The sequence below is a fragment of the Anguilla rostrata genome, chromosome 11 (assembly GCF_018555375.3).
Source record: "Anguilla rostrata isolate EN2019 chromosome 11, ASM1855537v3, whole genome shotgun sequence".
In the NCBI taxonomy this organism is placed as follows: domain Eukaryota; kingdom Metazoa; phylum Chordata; class Actinopteri; order Anguilliformes; family Anguillidae; genus Anguilla; species Anguilla rostrata.
Genome location: NC_057943.1, coordinates 19,471,338 through 19,488,587, shown reverse-complemented (window position 1 = coordinate 19,488,587; position 17,250 = coordinate 19,471,338). Strand labels below are relative to the sequence as shown.

General features: G+C 47.2%; 1 protein-coding gene across 4 annotated transcripts in view; it reads right to left on the bottom strand.

The window, feature by feature from the left end:
* arhgap46b (Rho GTPase activating protein 46b) overlaps positions 1-17,250 on the bottom strand; it is a 61,333-nt gene that overhangs the window by 15,770 nt on the left and 28,313 nt on the right. For 2 of the 4 annotated variants that reach the window (XM_064298557.1, XM_064298559.1), the window contains exon 3: positions 3,428-4,784. In XM_064298557.1, coding sequence (XP_064154627.1) covers positions 3,428-4,784 — 1,357 coding nt within the window. Of the gene's footprint in view, positions 1-3,427; positions 4,785-4,912; positions 5,298-6,041; positions 6,400-17,250 lie in introns of those variants that run through there. The other 2 variants (XM_064298560.1, XM_064298561.1) reach the window with 2 other exon arrangements.

The following is a 17,250-nucleotide window of genomic DNA, read 5'->3' as shown; positions in this document are numbered from 1 at the left end:
TATTTTATAACTTGAGTTACTTAACAGAAGCGTTATAGGCCTTTAGAAAGGAAAAAACATAAATATAGGCATAGTTCTACAACCAGTTAAAAAAACAAACAAAAAAACAGACAGGATCATAACATGCAGATAGCAATGTTTCCAATGTTTGTTTGGAAAACATGGTTCACATCTACATTTAACAAACAGGTTATGTAGTGGGTTGCACCATATAATGATCAAATAAATAGCATATATGATCAATTATATAAGATCAATTTTACCATTTCCAAATATGTTGTTCCCTTAAGATGTTGTAATTCCTCTGTGGACTTCTGGAAAATATCTCTAAATGCTTTTGAGCTAACAAGGGCACACTACAATGTTGGCCCTAAGAAGCTGAATATATATCAGAATGTATTATTTACAGACTGCAACAGGCTCCATGTGAAGGGTTAGTTGATGGGGAGATACCAGCAGTAGAAGGATAAAATGTATGAGAGCTGAGTTTCACAGGGCTCATTAAGTGTCTAATTAAGCAGGGCCCATCCAGGGAATTACAAGCTGTCAAGCGAGCATCTGAGGACAAGATTAGGACTTTCTGGCTTTGTCATGCTAGAATTAATCTGATTGCTGCATAACCGCAACCCGCCCCCGCCCAGTCCCTTCTGCTCGCCCTGCCCTCCCGGTTCGTAAATCCCTTCCCACAATGCAGGGTTCTCCAGGCGCGGCCGGGCCATATGGGCCTCAGCATTCCGTCTTCCTGACTGGCAGGGGTGGCACTGCGGAGCTCTGCAACGGCCTGGCACCGGCCCCACTTCCTGGGCTGCGGGGGGGTAGGAGGGCCAGTCACGCCCCGGCGACACGTTTTGCGCGGCCGACAGGAGCGGAGACCGCGCTCTCAGGAAGGCTCGCCTTGCTCAGGCCTGTCAGTCATGGTCCAGGGTCGGGACCCCGTGCTGTAGCATTCATGCCACATTAACTACAAGTGCTTTCAAACGGCTACCTTCATAATGTGTCTTTTTCTGGGCAGCTCTGCTCAACAATGACTTTTTAAATGCCATCGTTAGCTACTTGTTCGTTTGAGTTCTCGCTGCAGCCACACTGAAGCGATTTCGCAGCGGCGTTCTTAAAGCTACAATTTCAAGGGCGTTCTGCACTTTCCCCTCTGAGGAAGATCCGGCCAAGTCACTCACGAACCTGACGAAGGCAAATGACAGGGCTCAGCGCAACTCCGCCGTGCTCGCACGTGTGTTTAAATACTGCTGCCCCCCTCCGAACCACGTCCGCTGCATCCATCCACAAACAAAACCTCTCCATGTGTTTCCCATCTGTTCAAAACGAAGCCGTTTGCGTCGTTCTTTAAAATTCAAGTGTACATCACATTACATTTATTTGGCAGAAGCTTTTATCCAAAGCGACGTACAAAAAGTGCAAGTCCAACGGCCAGCGTCACTGTTTGCACCATATGTTAGCGTGGGGTTTGGGCGAGTCACTCCTCCATCCACTGGCTACGTGAGCATGTTTCAGCCTTGGGCAGTGACCCTGAGCACCCAGACCTTCAGCTTTGCCCTGTTCGCTGAAGTAAACATCCAAACTGAAATGGCCAACAAACAGGTCCACATTCTTATTGCGTGAAACACGCCAAGACGCTTCACAAAGTAGGTACTTTCCTGAGTTTTCATGATGGGTAAAGAAAATGTTTCCCAATAAAAGGACTCCTGGACCTAAGCCAATGATTTTATTAAGCCCAGGAAAAAAAGAGAAAGCTTATTTAAAAGTCCACAATGGAGTCTGAAAAGAGATCAGCTTACGTTCCAGTTATTAATCAAAATGAGCCAACTGGGAGAGCAGATAGAGCAGCATCCAAACTGACCCTACTTCAAGCAAGTGTGGGAAAATAAACATCCAGTATAAATGGAGTGAGTCACCATTACAGAGTTACCTGGAGAAACACTTTAATGCAGAACCATTTGCTCTTCACAAGTTGGTGTCCTGACCCTGATTGATTAAACTAAAAAAGACAAGACACTGCACTAGTGATCAAAAGCACAGCTCTCTCTCCGCCTCTCTTCACAATCCTACCTAGTTCTCTCTCTCTTTCAACACAGCTGGCTATCACCATGAGAAGTCTGCCTGCACTCCAAACTGGTAAGGTCATATCTAGCAATTTCAGAAGAGTAGCTGTACTGCAAGAATCAAACATTCCAAAAACAGCACAATCGCATTCCTGAAACCCTGGGACCAAGCTTTGAGCTGACTGGGTATAGAAGCTGAATTTCAGTACTCACCCAATTCCAGCACTGAAGCTGACCTACTTGCCGTGCCTCTCAGTGAAAGCTCTTCCCATTGGCCTAGACTTGCATTTCCCTGGGACAAAATTCTTCCAAGGCCAATAAATCCACCAGACCCCGCTATTATTGCTCTGACACCGAAGAACGGCAGAGGGACTCTGTCCTGCGCCTCAGCCGCACGTTTCCCCTGAGAGATCAATTACACTGCAGACTGCATCTGCACAGCCAGGCAACACCTTGTGTATCGAGCCTTCGCCCCCATCAAAGCTCCTGCCTGTTTCATGTTTATTTTCCTGTCTACCGCAAACGTATAATCAGACTGGATGACTTGTCGTTCGCAGTGTATTTAAATCCCTTTCCGAGCTTGGGCCTCGCAATTATGGGGGTGGTTGCGGCAATGATAAAACCCTCTCACAGAATCGACTCCCAGGGTATGAATAACCACTTGCGCAGAAGGACTGAAATTAAAACGAAATACATACACTTTATTTACCGATACATAAATAAATAAGTTTAAATGTATTGATTAAAGCTGCTCAAAACCTATTGGGACTACAGTACCCCCGGCTAGCAATATACACCCGGCAACATAAATCGAAAGCTTTTAATAAAACAAAAAAAAAAAACTGTTATACAAGTAAAATGTAAATGTTAGCGCCGAGCGAGGCTCTGAAGTAAGTGCCTTTGCCTTTCCTGCTCTGACTCTGGCAACAGGAAGCCCAGTGCGGGCAGCTTCATTCTGCATTGTTTCTGCAGAGACAGGACGGAGACACTTTTTTAGGAGGGGGATTGGGAGAGGGAGGAGAATCAGAAAGAAGAATGCAGGCTATTCTGTACCATGGGATCTAAGGCTTCTTTTCAGTGGCATCCATATTGGACCATTTCCACACAAACTTTAAGAGAAAAAATAAAATACATCTCTGATTGGGAGCACAGTCTTTGTTCTAAAAAACAGACATGTGAACAGCTTTTTACTGAGGCGGATGGACAGTCCCAGGCCACAGTGCACAGTCCAGCTGACCTGCAGTGTAATGGACGCTCACATGAGACTGGGAGCAGTGACACTGCCTGTACTGGCTGACAGCATACACAAAAATGAACACACGTGGCCACACACAGACACACACACACACACACACAGGCGAGGGATGTACCTGGGAAGGGGACCTGGGAGGCTCGGGGGAGGACAGGCTTATCTGGCTGGTTACGCTTTTTTCGAGGGAGTCCACCTTCTCGTAGGTCCGTTTCTGCCTGCCCATCCCTTCGGACGCCAGGGGAGAGAGGGGCACGTCGCCGTGGTTACCGGCCCGGTGCAGGGAGCGGTTGCTGGCGGAGAGGTCCTCCCGCGAGCCCCCGCGGCTGCCCCCGCCGCGCCCCGTGTACTTCTTGAGGGAGTCCAGCGGGGAGCGCGCTCGGGGGATGGAGTTCTCGGACATCTCGGTGTCCAGGCTGGCCTTGCTCCCCCGCACGGTGTTGGAGCGGCTGACCACGGCCCGCATCTCCGCCATCAGCTTCTCGTTGAGGGCGTTGAGCTCCCCGCTGCTGCCCACCGAGCCGGGCCGGCCCTGTCCCGCCATCTGCCGGCGGCGGTTTTTGCGGCGCAGGCTGGGCGAGGGGCCCGTGGAGTAGCCCGAGTCCTGGTAGTTGACGGTGGCGGCGGCCGGGTACTCCTGGGAGGCCAGGCTGTTCTGCCGGCTGTGCCGCGCCTCGATGCTCTTCAGCACGTTGGCCTCCAGCATCCTCCAGGACTGCTTCTTTTCCAGCGCCACCTCCTTCTGCGGGGTCTTGGCGGGGCCCGGCGGGAGCTCGGCCGGGGCGGGGGAGCCCGGCAGGGCGCCCGGTTTGGGGGCGCCGGGGTCCACGTTGACCATGTGCTTGATGCATTCCCGACCGGCGGGGCTGTACTCGGTGGCGGAGGGGGTCCTCTTGTGCTTGGAGCTGAGGTGGGAGGGGGGGTACTGCAGCAGTTTGGGCTGCTGCTGCCCCTGTTTCTGCAGGCTGTGGGTGGGGGTGAAGTGGGCCGGGGAGGGCCGGCTCGCGACGTGCGCTCCCTCCACCTCCATCTCCACCGGGGGCTCGTCGTAGATGGGCGACTCCATGGGCGGCTCGTCGTAGATGGGCGGCGTGGCGCCGTACTGGGGCGACGAGGGCCGGGAGGAGCTGGCCTGGGGGCGGAGAGGGGCCTGGTAGGCGGGGCCGGACGGAGAGCTGCCGCTGCTGGGCATCACCAAGCAGAAGTTTCCGTTATCCGCCTTCTTCAGGTGGAGCGCCTGCCTGGAGTCCACGGGCGCCGCCATCTTTCCAGAAGGGGTGGCTTTGTCGGCCTGACCCGGGTACACGTAGCCCCCCACCGGACGGCTGCCAGGAGAGTTCGCAGTGCTGCCGTTCTTTTGGTGGGCGAGCTGCAGAGCACTAGTGGGTCCCGCTGCCTGGTTCCTGCCAATGCTGTTGACCTTCACCAACATGGCTGCCTTCGACCCAGGAGCTGGCTGCCATCTCTGCGCGGGTTCCCTGTACGAGACAAAAACGGGCATTAAGTGATCCGCTTAATCCCAAACACTATCGCATTTCGGTCAGTTGGAAAAATGTGACATTTTTAAAAGCTTACTTGTCCATATCTTACAGAGGAGAATGCATACCTAGCATTCCAAACCGGGGGAAGAAAGTCTGCGAGTCTTTCAACGCTCTGACCTAGGTTTTTCCTTTTTTAAACAAAAGCCTTTAAATAGCGGTTGGTCAAAGTAATTGAAGACGCAGCCACTTCTGTTTAAGGCACAAAGCGACCAACAAAAACCTGCTGCCCCAACTCTGCATTGCAGCAACTTAAAGACCTTCTATTCCTTTCCAATGGAGGCAGGTACTAAACTGTCCTGTTTTTTTTTCCAGAACGAGGCAGTGGCAGGGCTGTCAAAGCTGACCAGGGAAAACAAAGTGCATTTTTCGAGAGACGGTACCACGGTGCAGTAAAAAGAGGACACCCTTCCGGAGTTCCTGTTTTCACTACTCACGAACTGGATTTTCCAGGACAGAGTACCGTGTTTGTAGGAGAAACACAACAGGAAACATGGTACAGTGTGTTCAGCAAAGGTCAAAACGCAGGGACGCAAAAACAGGAATTTAAGCTTCATTTCAGAACCATTCTCTCGGGAAAAACCCACCTAGCTGAACCCCGGAATGCTCCGGGTTAAATTTGGGCTCTTTTCTCAGAGGAGAGTGGGATTAAAACCATTAATTCACCATTCAACCACTGCCGAGGTTTCCCCATCGGTGACTTGGGTAAGTTAGAATTTTAGAACAGTAATCACAGTTATTACCATAAATCTGTTGGGGAAGTTTGCACAATACTGAAAGTCTGGCAACTGTGTTCTGTGTCTCATTCCTGTGTGAAGCTTCACTTCGTTCATCAACTCTTCACCAGACACAGCAACAGCTTCTGGGAAAAGCTAGCCCTGAAATGCCTATATTTTCATCACAACTACAATCCACTTTCACGCATTCAGAATCCACTACAGAGATGGACACCGTGTCTTCAAAGCTACCCCAGGAACGGGTGTCATCATGCCCTGATTACTGTGCTGTGGTTCAACCCCAGCACTGACAATAAAAAACAGAGCTCCTCAACACTTTAAACGGTTTCCAGCAACAGCACAAAAGCCATCCCTTCAGATAAGCCGTCATATCCAGCGCTTGATCCAAGGGCAAAAGTGTACAAATCATGCGACCACCTGAAAAGCCCCCTTTATTCTGAAAAGATCTGAGTGTACTTACCCCCCCTTGCTCCCCCATGGTGGGCCAGTAAGGCACTGATGAAAGCTCTGGGTTCCTCCCGCCGGCTCAGGAGCATTAATAAACTGATACCAAATAAAACAAAACCAAAGACCCTGAACAGGAGCTTCCCTGCCCAGCTATTTTTAAAGTGTGTCTGAGTTCGATTGGCTCATTACTCACAGGTCCTGGTGTGCCACCCGCCCAAAGACAAAAGGACTCGCTGCTTTTAATTGCAGACTGCCACCAGCGCCTAGATGCAATTGTGGAGTTTTGAGAAGAAGGAGAAAAAGGCGGAGGCTGCTTCAGTTTTCCCAGTTACGGTAGCAGGAATGCAGGCCCTGCAACCCCCCCCCCCGCGCCCCCCCGTACACACACCCCTCCTCCGCCCCCGTCGCCTTCTGCCACTGCGCACTGACTTTCAGCATGTGAAACAATACAGCAACAACGCCCTTGAGGCCTGCACTCCACACTGACCCGCAGTTACTTCCTCTTCCTCTCCCTTTCCCTGCCTCCCTCCTCTTTTTCTCTCATGCTCCGTCTTTCTCTCTGTCTCTCTCTCTCTCTCTCTCTCCTCACATTATGATCAGAGCCATCCATTGTGGCTCCTATCACACGGCTTCAAATGTCAACAATCTTTTCGAACTGCTAAGGAAACACGGTGCCTGGCCAATAAACAACTGGGTCGAGAGGACGGACGATGGCCCGCAGAACACTATCTACCAGGAACAGTGTGGAATGAGTCCAGACGTGGCAGCACAACAATTCACTTGTTTACGCCATGCACTTAAAACAGAAAGCGGCTCGTAGTACTAGATAACAGCACATTGTGAAGTTTCCCCCACTCCGCACTGCAAATAAGGTTCTTAATGCCAGCTGTGTTGGCTTTTACACAAACGTGTGATATTCATAAATGTGTTCCGCTGGGAAGGGCAAATAATCAGGGCTCTAAAGTTGAGAGCCAGGTGTGCTTAAAAACTTTACATATCGTAGAGAAGGATTGGACTCTTGTAAGAGGTAACCTCTACACAGGCACTAACGGTATTGACACTCACAACAAACCCCTCCCTGACATACAGAGAGACCCATGTGTATACGTGTCTGGAACACAAACAGGAACGCCACAGCCATTCAGAGTGTGGTTCAAATTCCCACACCGGCTGTGCTCATGTTCCTGATGCAGGCTGTTGCTGTGTGAGCGCAGGCACTGGATGCTGGGAGAGGGGCCACGGCCCCGTCTGTGAGGGGGTCCTGGGGGAGGCTCCGTTAGAAGGTTCAAAGGACGTCTCTCGCAGCACAAACAGGAAATACCACCACGGCATTCACATCGACGAGAGGCGGAGAAGGGCTACGCGGCCGATGCAGCCCAGATTGGGGAACACAAATAAACATGTCCTCCGTACATATGGATGTAGTCTCTCTCACAGACACCCACACACAAACACACACACACACAATACATAATGCGACAAAGTACATTATAAAACCATCCATCTGCAACAGTACTTTTCCACCAGCATAGAAAATTCTCCAACACAAGCCCGCATCATGCAAGCCTTTGAGCTCAGAAAGAATGTCTCATGAACCAAAATATTACAAACCACTCCATGTGCCAGTAATGACTACCACAAGACATGTTACAGTGGAAAATGGAGCAAAGAAACAAGATCAACCTGATGATATCTTTAGCAGAAGGACAGAAGGCTTTGATATATAAATGTATATATAGAGACGGAGAGAGAGGGGAAAAACAGAGCAAGCTGTGGGGGTGAGCGTCCTGCAGGATTATGATTGGATGGTCAGGAGGTATCAGCAGGATTCTCATTTGACTGTCGGGTTCCTTCTGGGGATGTCACACCTGCAGGGCAGAACAACCGAAGAAAACTCGCACACGTGCAGATGCACACGCTGCGTAATCAAAATCCTCCGCTTCTTTTAATCAATGGAGGCATTCCGCGAGGAGGCGAAAATGAAGAGACGGAAGCAGAGGAGACGGAGCAGGTCCTCAGCCCGCTGCACGTGGGACGTGAACGCATGAAGTCAGCTCCTCTTCTGTGGGAGCGGCTCTTCCTGGGATGAGCTCACAGCTCTGATATATAACAGGAAGGTGTAGGTCAGTCTTTCCCATATTGTGAGGCTGGGGGTTAAGACAGGAGCAGAGCCCTGGTGGCCCCCGATCCTGTAACGATCTACAAATGACTATCGTCTTTCTCCGTGGACTTCCTGTGTGGAGGAGTGCCCTGCTCCCTCTGGCCACAAAAACATTTCTGCGGTGGCGCTGTCAGACCGATACAGTGCATCATCCTGCCACTTCCTCTGCCTCACACACTTCTCCCTGGACTTCCTGTGCAGGGGAGCACACAGATACGCTGGCCAGACACCTTCCTCAAACCTTCAGACAGCTGCACACTCCTCTTTGTTTCCTGATTACATCATCAGACCAGTGGCATCCCATGAGAGATAAGGCCTGGCTGACTCTGTTTTTCGCAGCAAAAGGACATGGAAAACATTCTCAAACATGGCTGATTCTCTATATATTGGAGAGTGTGTTCACATTTTTGTGCATGTGTGCTTGTGTGTGTGACAGTCTGTTTGTGAGTGTATGTGCTTGTTGGTGAGAGAGTATGGGTGTGTGTGTATGTATGTGACAGAGAGAGAGCGTGTGCATGTGTGTGAGTATGTGTGCAAAACTTCACTGGGAGAGTTGCACTGAGCTCACTCTAAAGGCACTTTGACTTAGTTGTCAGCATTGAGTTTTGAAGCAGCTGCCTACAGATTTGCCATCGTGTGGTGGATTGGAAAATGACCTCCACTAGCTACCCAGTGTGAGACTTGCATTCATATCTGCATGACTCTTTTCTATTATGACTTCAGTTATGATGCTGTTTGAAAAAACAATGCAAGGGGGAAGCCTTGGACTTAAGAAGCTTTTACGTCTTGAGAAGAGAATGTTGTTATGATCATAAAACTCAAAGCAGTTGTTTATACTCAAAGCAGAGCAGCTGATTGGTTGCTTCTGAAACATGATCAAGTAGCAAGCTGCTGCTGTAAATGCACATCAGCACTTTCTCTTGCCATGGAATTAGAGTATCCCCAACAATGGAACTGCTGAACTTCAATAAGGTTAGCATGGGTCATCGGAGCACCACCTATGACTTCGCCCTACCCTATAGGGCAGGCAGGCACAAGGAAAAAAAGAAAGCTTTTTAATTTCAGAAACTTGAACAAAACAAAAAAAGAATAGTGCATCTCTTTGAGCTCCTGCTTGGAAACCAGACAAACCGGTGTCATGCACTATGGTGGCGGTTGGCATTTGGTGTCTGTAGTTCCACAGGTTTGCTTTCGTTCAGTGTGGGGGTGTGTTGTCCGAGTGGATCACAGTAACTGCACTGCATCCAAGCAGAGAACACTCACACGCAACACAACAGGTCAAATGCATCCGTGTTTGCTGATATCATATGTCTGCAAGTCTGTGTAAGTCCCATTATTTAACCTTTATTTAAATGTATAAATCTATTGGATAGTTGTTAAATTATGAGTTATCACTGCTATTCTACATGACTATGACAGTGTCTAAAAAAAAAGTTAAATCCTGTAATTATTATTATTATTTTTTACAAAATACTGTTTTTTTACAGTGTATACTAGATAAACTGGTTTTTGCTGGAAGCACAACGCACAATGCACAATGAAACCTCTTATAATTTGCCATTTCTAGGCATGATGCAAACAGATTCTGGCTAATAAATACTGTTGTCAGAATAAGACATACCTAGGGTTCCACCATCCCCCAATACTGTTGTGTTACTGTCAAAATCCAAAAAAAGGAAAAGTTTAAGAAAAGATAGGTCACTGCTAGAATAGCTGCCAACATACTGTGGATTCTTTTCTAATGATACTCTAATTAATGAACAATAAAAATGAAAGGGAAATATTGAACACAATTTGTCTGCTTACAGTTCTGAACATTCTACCATTGGCTGCAGGGGGTTGGAATTTGTAACATATCCTACAGCAGCAGCAAAATATTTACACACATTTCTATACACAGAGAAAGGAATAGATGAAATAGAATGATTGCAGTCAGTCTATTTGTGCTTTTCTCTGACCCATTTTTCAACATAAAAATAACGTGCCTTCAGTGAGCTGACCAGTTGCAGGATTTATGCTATTGTGTGTGGTGTATTGGCATTTTAGGAACTGTAGGTCAACAGAAACTATATAAAGTGCAGCACTGATTCATCAAAAGAAAATGGACTAGAATTCAAATGTCACATGTGAAAGGCTCTAAAGCTGGTGGCTCATTCGATGAGATCAACATCAAGGGACCCGTCCCTTCAGACTCCACACACAGAGTACTCAGAGTCCTCAAATCCCTGTTCAGAAGTTAACCTTGCACAAACAGGGAAATAAGGAGGGCATTTGCATAGACATTGGAATGTATTTGCTTATAATTACTCACCATAGTATTCAGTGAGGAGTGAGGCTTAGCTTTCATTTCATGAGGAAAGCAGAGGAAAGCAGCATAAATACACATAGCTGAGCTAAGTGAAGACATAGCTGTACATGCACAACCTATATATAGGCTTGATAGAACAGCAGCTGGACAGATATGCATCTCTGCTAATTTTCCACCACTGCAGAAGGGGTGTGTGCGTGTGTGTGTGTGTGTGTGTGTGTGTGCGCGCGCGGGGTGGGGGGTTATAGAAAGCTTCTCTGTTGTGGGGGGTGGGTTGTGATCACATGCTCATTGCTGTGGGCTGCAGTGAGTGTCCTTGGCTCTAATCCTATTTGGTTCAAAGAATCCACGGCTTACAGTTTCCCCACCCACCAGCCAGCCCGAGCTGAAACTAACACCAGACACACAGTATTACATACTTTCCCATGTTTTCCCCTATTCACGCGTTCAATTTTCAGTTTTTCAGCTCTCCACTGAAGACATTCCGAATGTTTGCGCACATTTTTTAAAAGTCTTGTGGAGTTCTACTATAGTGGTAAAAACCGTGTATTATTTAATACAAATTTGTAGAGACTTCTATTGACACACACCGCCATGTGACATCAGACCTCAGAGTCTGGAGTTTCAGCTGGAAGTGTAAACCGTTGAAAAGCAGCTCAAGAATTCCACCACCTCCTTGACCCCCGACTGAAAAGCACCTGTTTCTTATGTGTATACTATACACACTAAATCCGGCAAAGCACTTGACCCTAATCTATGGTTTTAATGGTTTTAAGTAGAAGTAAAGACTTGGAAAGGACAGAACTGCTGCCGCACACATGAGAAAGTACATAAACCTTAAATTTAAAGAATATAAAATACCAAAAAATTCTCAAGAATCAGTGCTTCTTTGTGATCTTTTTTTTCCTTTTTGGTAAGAGGGTAACCTACACACTCCAATAGTGTTTGGTGAAGGACAGGCTGTGGTTTGGCAGTTGGCCTGAAGGCTGAATACTGTGGTAAATATGGGGAATGGCTTTCCCTTTGGGTCCAAGCTCCATCACTAGCGGTCACAAGGTACAGATTAGGGGGACAACAGTAGAGAGGTCAGAGCCAGCATCCTAAACAGGTGTCTGCCGCTCTACATCGCTCTGTGAGAGGGGAGGGCAAAGGGAGGGGAGAGGAAAGGGGGGGGGAGAGAAGAGGGGGAGGGTCCTGGAGAGATTTGTCATGGGAAAGCCAAGAAGAGGTTTTGAATCGACTTTGGAATTCCTGCTTTCTGGAAGGTTCTGTGGGCCCCAGGGGTGAACTGTGCAGCCAGACAATACAGTAATACTGACTCCAGGACCATATTTCTCAACAAACTGCTCTGTGTTCATGTCCTGAAACACAATCCTCTGCCTGCTATATTAAACTGGAAGCTGAAGCATATCTGACAAGAAATAAAGATTTTAATCTGACAATCTACTATCTCTATAGATGTCAAAGGCTGGGCCATGAGTGCAAATCTTTGATAAGAGTAGGAAAATGAAGATAACATACTTAGAAACATCAGCAACTCAATTTTGGACATGGAGAGACAAACTAAATTAGCAGTCATCAGGCTTCAATTTGTTCCAGGCAGCCATGGTGTCTCTTCGCTGACCATGATACCAGGCTTTCATAACGGGCGCTTTCTTGAGCAGAGGGGAACTGGGGAGGTGCCTAAATATACCCCAGCTATTTGTGTTCCAAGGTTTTCTTTCTGAAATAAATGTCGGCAAACAGACTTTGAATGACTCACAGGGGTAGACTGGGAAGTACCCATCTTATTTACCCCTCCACCACATTCCCCCACTCCTCAAGAATAGGGAAGTGAGGATTTCACTGTGAAATACCCAAATGTGTCTACCAGCAAGACTACGACATCACACTCTCACCTGCGGTGAGTTAACAAGATCACGTTCCCAAGCAGCACAACCCCTCTGGGACTAATCACTGTCATTCCAGAGAATAGTGACATGGGGCAGCATAACATGCCCGGAAGGTCTTCAATCAGTTCAACTGACTGCTTATTTCACTCAGATAATAAATCTAGTCTCTTATCTGTCATTTGTTGGCAGATTCCCATTGATAAAGACACAAAGGGGAGTGTAACAGGGTTGACTTGGGAGAGTCGGATCCCTCAGGGTGTCTTCAGATGGTGTTGGAATAAGTCATACAATGACAGATTTTTTTTTCTTTATCCATTCATTTTTTTCTACATAATAATACTTCATAAATTATAACTTTTTGAAATATGGAATGGGCAGTTCTACCTCTGAAGTAAATGTGTTTTAACCTGAAACCACACAAGCTGCAGCTGATGCAGGCATGACACGATAGCTTCACTGATGAGTTTTCTACTCTACATTACTGCAGAAAACAGCACCATAGGACAGCCAGTGTCAGCAAATCTCTCACCGATGGGAGCCTATGACTACGTAACATGCTGCTGGGAGGAGCTAACCCAATGAACCTGGACAGACTCCTGTCAGGACAAATCCAGTCATGTCCTGTCAGACTCCCAGTTGACTGATGACATGGCCTGAGCCTGCAACAGTGAGACTATAGGGCCAAGCCTGCTCTATTGTATTTCTATTTAGGGCCCTGTGTGTAGCATAATGGGAAGAGAACTGAGTAACTCCAAGATTATAGGTCCACTTTCCAGGTGGGGCACTGCCGTTATGCCCTTGAGCAAGGCAATTAAGCTGAATAAATATCCAGTAAACATCCAGCTCTATACACTGATTGTAGGTTAAAAAAAAAAAAAAAAAAAAAAAGCAAGCTGTGCAAGTCACTTCAGATAGAGTCGGCTAAAGGCCTAAAATGTAAATGTAAAAGGTGTTTATGGGGAGAGGAGGGTGTGATTTTCCCTAGTTGAAGCTACAGTGACGGGGTTTAATGGAAACTATGGAAGGCATCTTCTAAGACTAAAATCGAACCCAGACTGGCATATGAGACCTCAGAAATTGCAGGGGAACCCCAGCTGTCCAACAACAAGTGATTCCCCTGGATCCCCACTATGCCAATAATTTAGAAAGTCACTTAAAATCCCTCAACGCCCCCACCTCCTCAAAAACCTACTATCCCATCGTTCTCATCTTTAAGACCCCCCAAATTAAAGCATTAATATTTCTGTTGCTATTGATCTCACACATGATAAATGATGCCAAACTTCATTGAAATTTCATGCTAGGAATTTGAGCACATTTTTTTTGTCTTTAAAATCGCTGCGTGATCGATCATTAAGAAGACAATTTCCTAGCACAAGTTCAGCAACTCTTCGTACCTACTATGAGATAGTACACTAATAAGTGAGCGGGATAATAAAGTTGAACTCTGCCCCCTGGCCAGTCAACCGTGACGCAACAAACCATGTGATATTTGGATGGACCAATGGGAAAATTTGTTTCATTTAGAGTATACTGGTGCCTTGAGTATGGCAGTAAAATATAAATTGAGGACAGTCCTGCATTACGCCAGACCTCTCACTTCCTCTCTTAGAATGTGTGCATGTGGAAGCTGCTGCTCGTGACTGGAGTGAGGGGAAGATGATCTGTGGGTCGGAACTCAGTAAATTATGCCTTCTTGGCAGTGGCCATAAGGGCCATGGTGAAAGAGATCCCACTGCTCCACACAGCCCGCTCTGGATTAAACTGAATCCTGGGCTGCGTCATACTGAACCTGACCTAAACCCGGCCTCCGGTTTCCAGTGTCCCCCCACAGCTGTTCACATCTGTCTCCCCTTCAGGACCCTGGCACGCCCCCCGAATGGAGCGCTGCAGGGTAACCCGTACCCCGCTCATGGCTGCTCTAATATCTGCTGTGAAGAAGGCCAGAGATTCTGATTAGAGCACACAGTGGCACAGCATCCGGGACTGCTTTATACAGGAACCACAGCGGTGATAACGAATCGCTGTGTATGTAAGTGTGGGGGAAACACAAAGAAGGAAAAATGTCGCGTTAAAGGAGATGAGAGGACAAAGCCGAAAGCACTCTGAGCCAAAAGCACTTTGATTACAAGAGCCATCCCCGAGAACAGAAGGCAGGAGAACGTGTCTTCTCTCCCCTGCACACAGTGGTTCATTTGGAGCTCTACCCTGCATGGACCCTTCAACAGAGACTAAATTCACACGGAATGCACACAGGGAAATTCAGCTAAACCGCTCCGCTCTCTGACTTCAGCATGACCCACAATGCAACACGTGACACTCCCTGAAGCTCTCCCTTGTGCCGACTCAGGAACGCCCATCAGGACGGGCTGAGACCTGACTGCAGAAGCCTCTCAGAGACAAACAGGGCCTGGACACAGTATTTCAGTTACACACAGAGCATGGCGTGTCAAATCGGTCACCAGCGAGACTCCTATTATTCTGTCACACCTCATTTAAATCAGCTTAAGGCTAGGAAGAATGATGACAAAGATGACATCACTGGCATGTATCACCTGAAAATTCTGCTCTGCCACAGCAGGCAGCTGTGCTTCATGCTTCGTTGAGTCTGTTTTGATGGCACAAACACACCAGAAGGGATTTGCAGTAATAACAGAAGTGGTGTACCTAGTTATTCTTCACGTTATCCAGACTACTTCCTGTGATCCTCCAATGTAAGATAAAATAACCACGTGAAATCAGCTCTTTGCTTATTCAGACTAATGAAAAAGTGTTTACATCGGAAATCTAATCTAAACAGAATTATTCATATGGCAGGAGATAACAGGAGAATGTCCTTCACAGATTACCGTGACAAACCCAAATCCTCTTTGTGAAAAAAATCACTTTGATGGCAGGGGATGTATAAAATGCTTTCATTTTCTCTTTTGTGGCACAGTTGCTATCATTCTTCCCACTATCATGAAGTCAACAACGCAATCTGCTTCATATTTTTTAGCAGAGATGACATTCCTAAAACATTAAAATCTAACAACAAACACATGCATCCAATAAAATGCATCATAGTAAGCAAAAGCGACTGCATTCCGCATGAATTTCTTTACATAATCGTGCTTTCTTGCCGAGTATTGACGCCAGCCACAACACCCCGTGGCAAAGCGTAGCTGCACAATCCTTACGCTACATCACCGTGACTGAAACAGGCCTGAAGTACCATTAAATCACATCTACAAGTACCTCTAGAGCAGAAACAACTGAATCGTAATTATAGCCATAATTACGTTTGTTTACACCAAATAAAACTCGGAGTTAGAACAAGCGAGTCCTCAATGCAAAAAAATGCGTTTGGACCATCAGGCACAGGCAATGTAACAAACGACACACTGGAAACGTGCCCCACACTCACCGCCCCCCAAGCCACTCATCACGCTAACTCACAAAGTCACCTCAGCAAAACAATGCAAAGCAAAACACAAACACGCGTCACACTCTGCTCTGAGTCCACTGATGATCGGGGAGGAGGCGCAGGCGTCCCAACCCACAAAAGGCTTTGAGTTTGGGTGGCGGGCCGCTAAGACGCCCCATTTGTTAGAGTGAAGGGGACGTTCCCCGCACAAAGAAAGCCTGATTAGCGGACAGATATAAAAAACACAGCGGCCCTTTCACAAAAACCAGTCCGGTGCTGCCCATTGTCCCTCCGTCTCATCTCAAGAGGTCCCTCGAGTGCCATAAGAGAGGCACACCCCGCGCACCCCATGTGTCACACTCACCTTCACAAAAAAACAGAGCGGAGGGAGGGCCATGGCAGGGTGGTGCGATGTTCCTCTATTTAAATCCCATATGGCAGGAATTTGGCTCTGTTTAGTGGAGAAGGCCCCAGGAGATGCAGGGTGTGCGAATCCCAGGAGCTTGACCGGGGTTCAGGGACGTTAGCGGACGATGCCGCTGATTTTCATGGCGGCTGGCGGCACACACATTCGGGATCAGCAGCCCATGATTAATTCCTCTGGCAATGTGCGAAGTGTGCACCTAAAATAAGACCAGCGAGGCTGCCCCAGCTTCAAACGCGTTAAGACCTCAAATTTAGTTGTATGAAGAGTGGGCTCGTTGAATGCACACACACACACACACACATACAGAGAGAGAGAGAGCGTGAGAGAGAGAATTGATAAACCTTGCTGTCATAAAAGGGAAATGCGCAAAAGTGCAATTCAGTTACTCAAAGAAGAAAAACTGAGGGCCACCTTCAATTTGTGTCTGTTCAGTCTGATATTTGACATCTAATGGACACTGTGAAGAAAGCAAGTAAAAAGAAAATGGCTCTAAATTGGATCCTCATCCCTGAGAGTTTAGACACCAAGGCAAGCCATTTCATTGTACTTAAGCTCAAGGTCTGTATCTTTAGAACAGAACTTTCACAGTCTATTATCACAAATATCATAGGAAAGTAGTGACATCATCAATGAGGAAGAAGGGCAGAAACCACAAGAATCACAAGATGGTGGCAATCACTTGGACTTCTTTTTAATGAACAGGACTGTGTGTCAAATCAAAACAAAACTGACTCCCAGGGTTGTGGCCCAGTCGTCTTTCAGTGAAATGGAGATCACAATGACTAAAACATTGGGGATTTTTTCTCCGACACGTCAAGAGGGAAGTGTCTGCCACAAGCATAAACAGCCTTCTCCAATAAACAAGCATTTATAGTGTTGGACAATATAATGTTCATTTTTAAATCAGCCCTGACAAAAAAAATCTCCAGCAGGCTAAACCTCTTTAATACAAATTTAATTTCTTAATCATTCTTTTTTAAATTACCCTGCATTTGGCTAACAGATTTTATCATATCCTGGCATTCTCT